General features: G+C 42.4%; 1 protein-coding gene across 3 annotated transcripts in view; it reads left to right on the forward strand.

Annotated features, from left to right (window-relative positions):
- The first annotated feature begins 722 nt into the window (after positions 1-722).
- Positions 723-13,289, forward strand: part of KIF2A (kinesin family member 2A) — a 53,048-nt gene continuing 40,481 nt past the window's right edge. For all 3 annotated transcript variants that reach the window (XM_027723519.2, XM_039379740.1, XM_027723520.2), the window contains exon 1: positions 723-914. In XM_027723519.2, coding sequence (XP_027579320.1) covers positions 851-914 — 64 coding nt within the window. In that variant the 5' untranslated portion in view covers positions 723-850. The remainder of the gene's footprint in view (positions 915-13,289) is intronic.

Raw genomic sequence — 13,289 nt, forward strand, 5'->3', positions numbered from 1 at the left:
GCTTTGAAGACCGCAAGGTTTGCGGCATCATCCACAACCTCCCTAGGCAACCTGTTCCAGTGTCTCATCACTCTCACAAAGAATTTCTTCCTATTATTTAACCTGTATTTCCCCTCTTTCAATTTGCACGCATTACTCCTTGTCCTATCACTACAGTTCCCGATCAAGAGTCCCTCTCCATCTTCCCCATAGGCTCCCTAGATGGATGGATGCTGTTGATGGGGTGGCCTTCACAGAATCACAAAACATTCTGAGTTGAAATGGTCCCACAAGGATCATCAAGTCCAACATTTAGCCCTGCACAGGACACCCCCAAGAGTCACACCACGTGCCTTTCTTAGACCCAAGCGCTGCTGGCGGGTTGGGGAGCAGGAACACTGCTCCTAAGCCGTTCTGCCCGGCGCATGGGCGGCGCATGAGCAGACAGCGGGTAGACAGAGCTATTACATTAATAGCTGTGTGCGTGTGTCCCTAAGCTGCAGAGGCTGGTACAGCGGCCAGCGGCTAGGCCGCGCAGGGCAGGCGCTTCCCGGGGCTGGGGGGCGGTGCGGGGAGCGGTGGGTGAGGAGTTGAGGAAGGAGGCCGCACAGATCCCCCGCCCCCTCCCGCGGGCCGGAGCCGCCGTGACGCGGCGACGGCCGCGCAGGCGCAACAGCGGCCGCAGCGCCTGTTGTATCCGGCCGGCGCCTTTTCTCTCCTCCCGCCTCCTCCTCCCGCCCGCCCGTCCCGCCCGCCCAGAGCCGCCGCCGCCCCTGCCCTGCGCGGCCTCTCCTCCCTCCCTTCCCTTCCCTCCCCTCCGTGTGCCCGGCCGGCAGCGCCTCTCATCTCCCCTCTTACGCCCCATGAAGCGATGGCAGCGGCCAACTTCGGCAAGATCCAGATAGGAATCTACGTGGAGATCAAGCGCAGCGATGGTGAGCGGGGCCGGGGCGGGGGTGGCGGCGGCCGCGGACCCCCCCTATCCCCTCCCCCCTCCTCCCACCCCCCCATCCCGTCCGGGCGGGGCCGCGCTCGGGGGCGCGCGGGGCGGGCGCGGCCGCGCGCGCTGGGGCCCATTGTGTACGCGGGGCTGGGGCGGGGCCGCGCAGGGCGCGCGCTGCGGTTGTCAAGGGAGCGCGGGCGGGGTTGGGGGGACACGAGGACGTGCGGGGGGCCGGGGGTGGGTGTGGGTGGTGTGTGTGGGGGGGGGGCGTTCGGAGCGTGGGTGGGTGGGAGGAGAGCCGAGGAGCTTTTGGCAGGGAGGTGGGAGGGCCTTCGGGGAAGGGATGAGGTGATGGAGGGAAGGAGGAAGGGAGGAAAGGCCTTGGGTGTGAAGAGGTAACTTCTTGTCTGCTCCCCGTGCTCTGAAAAATGACACAACGGTGATGCCCTGGCAGGAATGCCTTTGGACACTTTCATCACTTGGCAGAAAGCATGATGTTATTATTTCAGATGTTCTTTGTGATTAAAATGTAAGAAGAGTGCTTGCTATTTACGCCGGTGAGTTGTCTCCGTTGGGGACCCAGTGTTCTTGCCCAGCATCTCCTGGCAGGAGCATGTGTGGTGCTGTCTGAAAAGACACATGAATCAAGGAGGCGTGTGTGGTGGGTTTAGGGTGCTCAGTCTTCATATTTGCCTCTGGAGACATTCAAAACCCACCTTCACGCATTCCTGTGTCACCTGCTCTCACTGGCCCTGACTTGGCAGCAGGGTTGGACTAGATCATCTCCAGAGGTCCCTTCCAACCCTAACAATTCTGTGATACTATGTGGTAGGAGAGCTGAAATGGGTGGCTGAGTCCACGGCAGGTCACTCATGACTTCAGCTCTTGGATTTGAGTGGGAATATGTCATCTATTCTCAGCCTCTGTGAGGTCTGTGAAGCCTGCTAGACTGGGGTGGGGTTCTACTGGGATTTTCTGGAAGATTTCCCCCCCCACCCTCGGGTCCAGGAGCTTGCAAAAGAATAAGCAGATGTTTCTAAGGGAAGAAAAATCTGAAGGTCAAAGGCCCTGAAGTTAGTATGGCTTTGTCATGAGGCAGGAAAAAAGCAGCCAACAAGCTTTATACAGCTTGTCTTTCTTGTGTCCCATGCTGCAGTTCAACCCTACGATGAAATAATGATTGGTGTTGGCTGGACACTGTATTATACCCAACCCCTCAATTTCTGCCTCATGGCTTGTCTGTCACGTGAAGAATCTGATCAGTCTGGCAGTTGTTTGCATAACTCCTGAGGATCTCAGTTTTTGTTTTCAGAAAACCTCACAGTAGCAACTCATAAAACTGTTTTTGTGAGGTCTGTGTGAACTTCTAAGAAATGTTACTGTTTGGTTAGTATGCCTTTGGAAAATAAGGCATGAAAATGCTTTGCTGCTCTTGTTTTTTCCCCTCTATGGGGTGCACATTTTTTAATGTCAGAAGTGAGTTTGGTAACTCTCGAATATAACAATACTTATTTTCATCACTCTTGGTGGTTTACATATTTTACCGCATCACTTACACATGTGATGCAGCTCATTAAGTATATTACACATCAGTAATATATACTAGGGGGATGCTCTCATGTCAGTTGCTCAAACTATAGGGTTTTGAGCATTTGTGTTAAGTTGGTCCTTGGGTGAGCAAGACTACAGATGATGGGTTCTGGTTACTGAGAGGTGTCCTTGTTTTTCGCTGGGGCTGGAGGAGATGCCCCATTCTGGCTTAGGCTACTGACACACTTAATGTGTCATCCTCTTCCCATTAAACTATAGGAGAAACTGTCCTAGGTATGTGGAAGGGAGTATTTTGCGAAAGATACGGAAAGACAGCCAGCACTAGATTGCATTGCCTTTCAGAGGGTAGTTTTCTAACCTCAGCTGTGGTTGCATAGGTGATTGAAATTGATCTTGCTGCTAAACAAAAGGAGGGTCTTGCTGCCTGTGCCTCTGTCAGCTGTAGTGTTCCTGCAGACTCTCTCCTATCCATGATTTTTTTTTCTGATGTTGATATAATACATCGATTGATGATTTGATTCACTAAACACATTGGAAAACTTTTGGATGTGCTAGTTTTCTGCACAATTAGTGTGTCCTAATAGCTCACAGAGAGGTCTGTGACCACAACAGTATTAGTACGTAGAAAAGGCATGGCCAGAATGACATAGAAGTCTTCAGATATGATCTTCTGATTCAGTTACAGTGAGCCTTCTGTATCTGCTCTATCCAGAACCGTATCCTAGGTAGAATCAGGGCTGTCTCTCATACCAGCTACCCTTGGCTGAGAAAGCACAATTAAAATGGTTTAAGAAACTTTTGGAAAGAGGGATGTGTTTGTATGGGCTTTTGTTTTACATGTTGTCTTATCTGTAGGGAATCCTTTTTGAAAACCAAATATTATTTTGAGAGGTAGGTGTAGTATTCTTTAAATGTTCTTTATTTACCTATTTGCTGCATCCAGAGAAGAATAAAGTTTTACTCTATTAGTGGAGTCAATGAAAAAGTATGCATTTTTTTCTATCTACCAGTTGTGTTAAACACTTTTCTGAATACAGAGTTTTATTGATTCCAGATAACTGTTTTTCTTTAAGTAAAAAGGAAAGCTTAAAGAAACACACACTTTTGGCGAAACGTGAATGTTACAAGACCAGAACATTCTGGAAAGAAAAGTCATTCTGTCATTTTGACAAGTTCTAATTAGCTTTAAGTGTTTCATGAGAGATTTATTCTAGGACTGAACAGAAAATATTGTTGTACAGAAGAAAGGCATTGTTAGAAGTCATGGCCAAAAACACATGAAAACCAGCGTTTGGATAAAACCCAACATTTTCAAGCACTGACGCTGCAGAGCTGCTTGCTGTGTATGTGTGTTTTTTCTCAGTGGGTAAACATTGATATAAATATTGCCTAGAGTTGCTGATAATATTTGCACTTATAATTGGAATAACTATTTATGTCCATGTATTGTAAGAGTGTATTGAGTGGTCAGCTAGTTTGTTTTTTTTTAATAACTTCTGATACTGAAATCTCAGTAGGTTGCTTGAAATATACGTTGGTAGTCTGTCTTGAAACCACAAAGAGAACTTCTTCAGCTTAGGTTGCAAATTGCTAAGAATGGACTGCATTTCCACGTTTTAAAAATGTATCTTATCACATGGAAGCTAGGGAGGTGGGAGGGAAGCCAGAAGGCACCCACCAGACCCACTGTAATGATCCTGTCCAGAAGATGCTCCTTGTTGAAGTCTAAATATGGGCATTTGTTGACGAATTCCCTTCACTCAAATAATAATACCCTGCCGGTTTGTGTGTGAACTTAGACCTGTATCCACACCTCTTGTGCTTTATCCCGTTAATGATTAATGATGACAAAGACCTATGTAATTACTTGGAGAAAAAATCTTTCACATTTTTTTTCTCATAAATTCAGTCTTTTGCTGAAATAAATCCCTTCTGCCCTGCAGCCCTTCAGCAGGCTGATTAATGTTTTGTCTTTACTTTTTCAGTCCTGCTTTGTTCTGTCCATTGCCTCCTCAGACTGTTCCTATTCTGTCTGTCTTTGCATATCTGAAATACTACTTAGAAAGACAGAAAATTAATTATATATTCGCTCATTTTGAAAGTGGGATGGGGGGAGAGAGGAGCAAATACAGTTCTGGTCTCACTGTTTCAGAAATAATGTACAGGCATGAGAAGAAGGGACATTCTTGTAATTGGAAGAGTGACTGAAGATTTGACCGAACTTTAAAGATAAAGGAAAAATGCTGTATTTTCAAGGATTAACCATCTAATGGTGTAACAAAGAAGTATCATGACTTTGTGCCCATGTTTTTCATAATACAAGAAGAGGAGAGCTGTCAGTGTCTGAAAAGGAAATCTTAAAATTGTTAAAGGAGAAGAGATTAAGTATTATCCCATGGAGCTTGTCACCAGAGGAGATTGAATCTAGAAGCATAACAGAATTTTAAGAAGAATGTTAGGATTATCAAGTTTTGCACTAAAAGCTAGAAAAGTATACACCAGCAACTGTAAACAATAATATCTGTTCTTCCCGAGTCTGTAGTTTAAATAACTTCTAACTGATGTGAGATAGGAAGAAATCTTGCCTGTGGCCGTGTTATTTTTAACTGCCTGCTTAAGAATTTTCTTCATTTGTCTCTGAAGCAGCTGGAACTGGTCACGGTCAAGGATAATCCATCCAGTCCAAAAACCTACTGGCAGCTCCTCTCTCCTTCATCTTGCCAAAACATCATGGTAGCTGTTTTCACCTTCAAGCACAAATGAGACTACATTTTTGCAACAGTCAGAGCTGTAATTTTTTTCTTTAAAATCCGACTACTATGAAACTTGTGTTTCTCAGAGTTGAGAGGTCCACAGCATCCTCTCTCTTCTGGATAATCCTGTATGATGTGATCTTCAGGTACAACTCCCAATAGCAAGAACAATTTTATAGCAGGATAGAAGGTTTAATGATGCTATAAAAATTCTGTTCAGATTTGGGTAATCACCCTATTTTACAAGCTCGTGGGGAGAGATTTAAATGGTAATGTGCTTTTACTCTTTCCTTTGGTGACATACATCTCTTTGTTCCCTGTGATTAATACTTTTCCATTACTGCATTTAAATCATTTAAGTCAATTGCCTAATCCCTATGTTAGCCATACAGACACAATGTCTTTGTGCTTCCATAGTAGCCAGAACACACCCAAGGTTTCAAATCTGCTGTTCCTGGTCCAGCATTTAGGCTTACTTATCTGGTGTAGGTTCTGATTGTTACATCCAGAGTTTCTGGAGATTGTTCCCTCAGAAGAATTGACCAGGAGGATGTGTTAAATCTTCTGTGTCATATTTGAAATCACTTTTTAGCATTCAGCTTTCATTAAGCAGTAAGTGAATTTTCACTGTAACTCACAGATTCTCAGATATTTTTGTAGGCCTTCTGTATTTTGTATAAATAGTTTTTTTGAATGACAAGAGTTGAGTCCTAATCTTCAGAGAATCTTCTCATTTTTGTTCCATAAATATGTTTAATACAGCATTACATACAGAGCTGTATGTGGCAACTGGAATCAAACAGCTTGTATTGCATGTTTTTCCCCACACTAATCATGTTGTGGGGGAATCTATCCTTTGTTTCCATTTAAAAGGTAAAATAATTGTTCTTTTCACCCAATCTCTGTAATGGCCTGTTGCGTTGAATTCTGTAGTAAGTGTTTAGCCATAAGATGGTGCTGACTGTGTCCGATAACCTGGAAGTGTGCTTTGTTCATATCCCCAGAAGATACCATGATAAACAGTCAGTTGTGGCTTAGAACATCCATAAACCATTGATTTACTAGAAGTCAGTGAATTCATCTGCCATGTTAAATGCTTTGCTGAAATGGAGCCCCTTTGGAGGTAGAACAGAGGGCTTGATATTTGTCTCTTGTGCCACTCTTCACCTTTCCTGGTAATTTTTCCTGGGAAATGGTGCAGCCACAAGTAGTAGTTCTCAGGGAGAGTGTTACAAAGATGATATTGCCATTGTTAAAAAGTGTTCTGTGGAGCTAATATTGCTGTATTTGTATTTGGTCATTGCTAAATATGTTAAACTTAGATTTTACATCTGTTAGACAAAAGGCAATAAAACTGTGTGAAAAATGACATAAGATTTGCCTTTCCTGGAAAAGAGAATGAATTTTTTAAGCTATGCTTATGTTGTTTTTTTTTTAATGTGTGTAGTGCACTTCATCTTTTACATGAGCAGTACATGCATAAAAGACTTCTGATAACTCTACTATTACTGCCTAAATTCGGTTGTTTCATGTTGCTAGAAACCAAAGTGAATTTTAGAATTGCTTAGTTTAAAGGAGTAGGTAGGAGTTCTTGAAGACAACTCTGTACTGTGTGTCTAACCAAGACTTTTGATGACCTTTTTCAAGAATGTGAGTTAGCAGTCAGATTTAGTAATTAAGCCACTTGATCAGTTTTTTCTTTTTTTTTTTTAATTGAGTCTTGTTTGACAGCATTCACTCTGATACTATATTTTGACTCTTGAAAGATGAATGAGGAACTTTGTTGCTTAAAGGCTTGAATGTGGTAGTAGAGTTTTTTATTTTGCTTTAGTCATATAAATATGCTTTCAGAGTAGCTTATTTTTACTAGGAGCAGTTCCTGTTGCATCAGGCATAAGTGGCTTTTGGGTTTCCCAGGCTTGTAAAGGGAACTGTCTGTTGCATGCCCTGCTGCTGGTGTAACACCAGCAGACACCCTGCAAAGCTAATTGATCAATCCCAGTCAGTAAGAAAGTGACTTGCAGGTAACTTGCAGATAACAAAATAGTCTTTTTCTTTGTTTTCATTTTTATGAGTGTGGTAATGCTTTTCAGATGGGGGAATGTTACTTGCTTTCAAGTTATCAGTAATCCGATTGAAGCTTTGCCAAGTGCAAGTTTGATGTTCTCACGACTCCCATCAGGCACTCACAGCTCTTGTGTAATTCCAGATATCAGAAACGTGAGTATTATCATTTGCTTCTGTTAATTACAGGATTGTTCTGAGAGTTGCCTTCAATGGATGAACACACTGTGTGAACGGAGGGAGACGAAGGGTTGTCTTTGTTTAAAACTTAATCTTTAGAAGAAGGTATGTAGCATACTTGTGCCCTTGCAGGCTTTAGGGGCCCCGTGGTTAGGATGCAGGACTCTCACCGCCACGGCCCAGGTTCGATTCCCGGTCAGGGAACTCCTCCTGATGATGGAGCTCGTCAGCCCTGTAAGGCCATCCATCTAAGAGAAGGTCACTCTAAACAAACCTACGTCCTGAGGACCTCGCTGCCACCGTCCAAGCTCGCTCGGCCCCAGCAGATGAACCTCAGGATTAAAGGGTGGGCTCAGTTCAGCGCACACTGTGTCTCACCTAAAAAATCCACTGCACAGGTTCGAAGGGTAATGACCTTTCCCAAATCTTCGTTCACGAAGACTGGCCATAAACGCAGGCTTTAGAAATTTTGTTGCACAGGGCTGCACATTTTGCAGTCACTGAAAAGCGTTACTTTTCTTGGATGACTGAACTACATATGGAGTTTGAGGAGTATTTCCAACTGATCTATAAAAATGTTTGCTAGAGATGCAGGCATTGCAAAGTGATGTCGTGATGAGGATCTCTGGCTCCAGGAAGATGGCACTAGAAATAAATTCAGTTTGAAAAGCACATGCGCACTTAGATTTTTGAATACTCAAAATTTCTGATCCCAGTTTTGGTTGTGTTTGCTTGTACTTCTGTATTTTTATTATTTGAACTTCACAGTCGATTTTGACATTTTAGTATGATAGGAATTCAGGTGATGATGAGCGAGGTGAATATTAATCACAGCCAGGTGATTTTTAAGTTACAATTAGCTTTCATCAAACACAGAAGAATTAAAACATTGCTTAAAGTTTTCTTGTTCGTTTAAACTTTTAGAATTTTGTTAAGCTAAAGTACAAGCTTTAAATTTGCATGAGAATAAAGTTGTCTCAGTTTTGACCAGGAGCAACAGTTGGCAGCTCTGTAATGAATTGAGTTATGGCAAATGTTCTTACTAAATATAATATTTTTTAAAAAAGGGGAAAAAAAGCCCCAGCAAACAACAAACCATTACATGACATGTGGTTCATGAAAGGCAAATGGTAAAAGGATGAAATATCCCTGTGGCCAATTTGGGTCAGCTCTCATGGCCATTCTTCCTCCCAGAACACAGAAAACTGAAAACTCCTTGATTTAGGGTAAGCACAGATTAGCAACAACCAAAACATCAGTGTGTTATCAACATTATTCTCTTACTAAATCCAAAACACAGCAGTGTACTGACTACTTGGAAGAAAAATAACTATCCCAGACAATACCATACAAGAACATACTTGGATTGAATCTAATTTTGCTCCTAAACATTATAAATGTATTAAAATTTATACCGAACTCAGAGGGCCTGGATCTGCAAAAATATTTAACAAGGTATTCTGGAGAGTAACTTTGAGAAGCAGTTTTAAAGATTTACAGAAGCTGCCTGCATAGTTGTCCTAAAGAACTCCATCATCATCATCATGGTTGGGCTTCGCGAACGAAGATTTGGGAAGGGCTCTACCCACGTTTGTTGCAAGCGTGTTGGTGGCTGAAAAGGCCGATATGAGACAGGCATGTCCGGTTGCAGAAGGCACAGCAGAAAGACTCCTTACATGGTATATTCTGCAAGGCACGATTCTTTCTGCGTTGTCTTTTCTCCTCAAGGGTGATCCTGTGTGCTTTCTCAAAGGCATCAGCAGCGTTATAGATGGTGTGTTTCCAGGCCTCCCGATTGGAGGCCAGAGTAGACCAGTTATGTTGATCAATATGGCCAAGGCTGAGATGTTGTTTCAGGGAGTCCTTGTATCTCCTCTTTGGGGCTCCTCTCTTGCGGCAGCCGGTGGCAAGTTCACCATAAAACAAGATCTTAGGGAGGCGGTGGTCCTTCATCCTGGAGAAGTGCCCTGCCCAACGCAGCTGTGTTCTCAGTAACGTGGCCTTGATACTTGTGACTGCTGCTTGTTCTAGAACAGATGTATTGGTCACATAATCTGACCAGTGGATGTTTAGGATTGAACGGAGACAGTGTTAATGGAAGCGTTCGAGGAGACGCAGGTGGTGGCAGTAGATGACCCATGATTCAGATCCATATAGGAGAGTAGACAGCACTATGGCTCTGTAAACACTGATCTTTGTGCTTTTCTTCAGGTGTTTATTTCGCCAAACTCTTTTATGAAGCTTTCCGAAGGCACTCTATGCCTTTGCTAACCTGTTGTCTATCTCTCCGTCAATCTTACTCCAAGGAACTGCAAAAAGATGTTAAATTATATTTAGTTTTACAAAACTCTAAAAAAATTTATACAAGACATTGAAGTATTCCTGAAATTAATTTACAAGTTGTGAACTCATGGGACAGTGGGAATGTCATTACCAGGAACTGAATGAAAACCTTCACTTATGCCAGTAAAAGAAAAATGTGATAGAGGACAGAAAATACAGTCGCGTTATACATTAATGTCTTGTTCCCATTTGAATAAAGTTTGCATCTCTCATTGCTTAAACTTTCTTAAATATGAGAACTGGAGGGGGTTCATGTGGGCTATGGAAGGGACCAGCGGGCATTGGAAAACCTTGCAGGAATTTTGAAAATGGGTAGATTATTGTTGTTTTCATTTGGGCTTTTTTTTACACTTTGGAAGGGATATTGCTATGTGAATAGATTAGATTAAGATTACTTTTTGAAAAGTGAATGAAAACGTTTTCCTTCTCTCCTTATAAGGTTTCTACTGAAGCTGAAGAACCTTGTGGTTTTATAAACTTCATGAAGTGTTTTTGTCTTTTTGGAGGTTCCTTACCACTTATAGTACTTAAAAATAAGCTCACCGCTACTATAAGAACTAGTAGTGGATCAGATGGATGGTTCATCTAACGCAACAGCTGTTGAAGAGACTATTTAGGGAAAGGAGGTCAGCCTTGCCACTGTCCAGTCTTTGTCTTCCTACAGTATTCAAAATCATATCTAGGATATTATAAGTACAACTCTGTCTAGTCCTATTAAATAACCATTTATAGACCTATTGTATGTGAATTTATTGAATACCTTTGTTACCAAACTTACACTGCCTCTTGCAGAAACAAGATTGAGAGGTTCTTCACTGCTTGCTGCATAGAAAAGTACATTACCACTTTTGTCTGTGCCTTAAGAGACTTCTCCCAGCTTTAGTGTTGCAGGATGAGGTGAATAGCTGTTGTCCCTTATGGTTGTTAAGTGCAACCAATTCCACCCCCAGTTTTTCCCTCAAAAGTGAGCAGTTACTTGCCTTAATATTGTAATTCTCTTTGTCTTCTTATTTGTCCTTCTCTTAGCTTCCTTTAATTTCACTGCATGTTTTCTGTGGTGTGAAGACTAGTGTCACAATACTTGAGATGTGGGTGTACCTAAGATTTATTTATACTTTGAAAATAATACTTGCCTTTAAGTTTTACCAGCTTTTTTTGTCGTTACAGCTACATGTTTAGTCAACGATGTTTTCAGAGAACTGTGTCAACTTAAGGAACTCTTGAGTTGTAACTTCTAGTTCCAGTTTCAGCGTCATGTACCCATAATTTAGATTTGTTTTCTCTCGGTGTGTTACCTTGTCTTTGTCTATGTTGAAGCTCATCTGCCATCTTTTTCTGTACTCCCTTATTTTTGGGAGGGCCTTTTGAAATCATGTCATCTGACTACTCAAAAAGCTGTCTTGCCAAAGGATTAGATGGCGGATTTAGTGTAATTCAGAGTGTAACTAAACACCAAGCTGGAAGATGATGTTTAAGTTTGCAGCTACAGTTTTGAAAGGCTTATATAATAAAAGAAAACAGTGCTTTGTTTTCCCAATGCCTCCTTTATTAGTACTTGTTTACATGTAATCTTCTTGTATAGAGGATTAAAGTATTTTATGATTTGCGCTGTTCTGATTGTGAATTTATCTTGCACCTCATTTTAGTCTAGTGTCCTGGTAGCATGATCATTCTCAGTGCTAGTTCACTTCCAGGCTCACATCTGAGTGAACCAGATGACCTGCCTCCTACCAGTAGCCTGAACTTCTTTGACTAGTTCTCAAGAATAGACCTGAACTGCACCATTTGTCTATCACTATTTGAACAATCCTTCTGTATTTTAGTAAGCGTCATACTTTTATATTCTTCTGCCTGTCCCTGGGCGCACAGCACACGCTCCTATTCATGCTCCTAAAAGCATCATAGTGAGAGGCTGCAATGCAGTTTTATCAATTTTGTGTAGGTCAAGGCAAATTAAGAGCTCTTGGTGCTCTAGGCATGCCATTTGGGACCACAGGGTTGCACTTGTAACAGATGTTTCAGTTCATATGAAAAATGGGCTTTGGACGTGTATTTTCGGATCATCTCTTACTTCCTCGTGCTATTCTTTAGTTCACTGTGAAAGTAGCCATGGAGCACACCAAATTCCTTTTGTATGAAATGTAGCTGGAGGGTACACTCAAGATATGTATATGATGTCCTCTGAAAAAGGATGTTCACACTGTGGTGCTAGACCCTCCCAGTCCCCTCCAAAACACATGTTATGAATATCTGATCCCCAGCACCACCTGCTTTGCTCTGCTCCTGTTGCAGCACTGTGCTACTCACTGCCATAGGCAGAGCTGGGGAGCCTGGGCTGAGCACTTAAAGCACTGCACATTCAATGTACCATGAATGATGCTGTCCCAGGGAAGTTGTGGGCATGAAGCAACCCCATACCAGTTGTCTTAGGGTTTCTGTCCATAGTGTGGTCTGAAAAAAAGGCACAGAGGTGATCTCCAGGACTTTCTGTTACAACGTCATACTGCCTGCTGCTTGATAATGAGGAGGTTGTTCATGGATTATGCCATGGCTCAGTAAGTGTGGCACAGTCTACCTTGACAGCAAGTCCTAGATCCTTGTAGGAGTTTCTTCCCTTCCCCATCACAAAGAGAAAGACCATTGTGGTACCCCAACAACAAAGCCAACAGAAGTGAATAAAAAGATTTCGTATCATGTCCATTTTGTGTCATGTCCATCACATTGACATCCATTTCAGAAGTGATTACAGCTCATCCTGTTTTATTTTGCTCTGAAGCAAATGGAAAAATTACAAATCAAATCATTCTAGGAACGTACAAACGTTCTAGGAATGTACCTTGACAAAAAGAAGTAGCAAACAGTGGAGGACAAATGCTAAAGTGCTTCTAGTCTCTGTGTCCCAAACTAGCATGCTAGAGATGGAGTAGGTAAACATGATGTTGAATTCTGGAGCTGAGTATGGGGTGACATGACCAAAGCTTGGCCCTGCCAGGGCCAGTATGGGAGGGGCTTTGTGCAGCATTGTATCTCTGAATTTCCGTAAACTGTTTAGTAGAGTATGAAAAATTATTTAGGTGAAGCTTAACGTGAGAAAGGTAATGTGTTTAAGACAGGGGACGATAACATACCTAGTAATTTTTAACTAACAGCATACCTTCTGGGATCAGTTTTGGGACTGTCTACCTGTTTTTTTCCATCCGTTAAAGTTATTAATTCCTGAGAAAGTAACACTGTTTTTGGGAAACTTCATTACCATGTTAGTGTGTGATTATCACCTCTGTGGAGATGTATGTCTTGAAGGAAGATGAGGAAGTACGGAATGAAACAGCTGAGGTAAAAAGTGACACAAAGTGAATGTGCTTTTGCTGTAGATTAGGACATCGTAAACTGTAAATGGCAGGTGTAAAACTTTGATATTCTAGCTAATCACAAAGTAGGTGTGGACTACAGGGTGCAGTGCCAAGAGGAAAAGTGAG

This window comes from Pipra filicauda, unplaced genomic scaffold (assembly GCF_003945595.2).
Source record: "Pipra filicauda isolate LSUMZ 115617 unplaced genomic scaffold, ASM394559v2 scaffold174_size2080704_pilon, whole genome shotgun sequence".
Lineage (NCBI taxonomy): Eukaryota > Metazoa > Chordata > Aves > Passeriformes > Pipridae > Pipra > Pipra filicauda.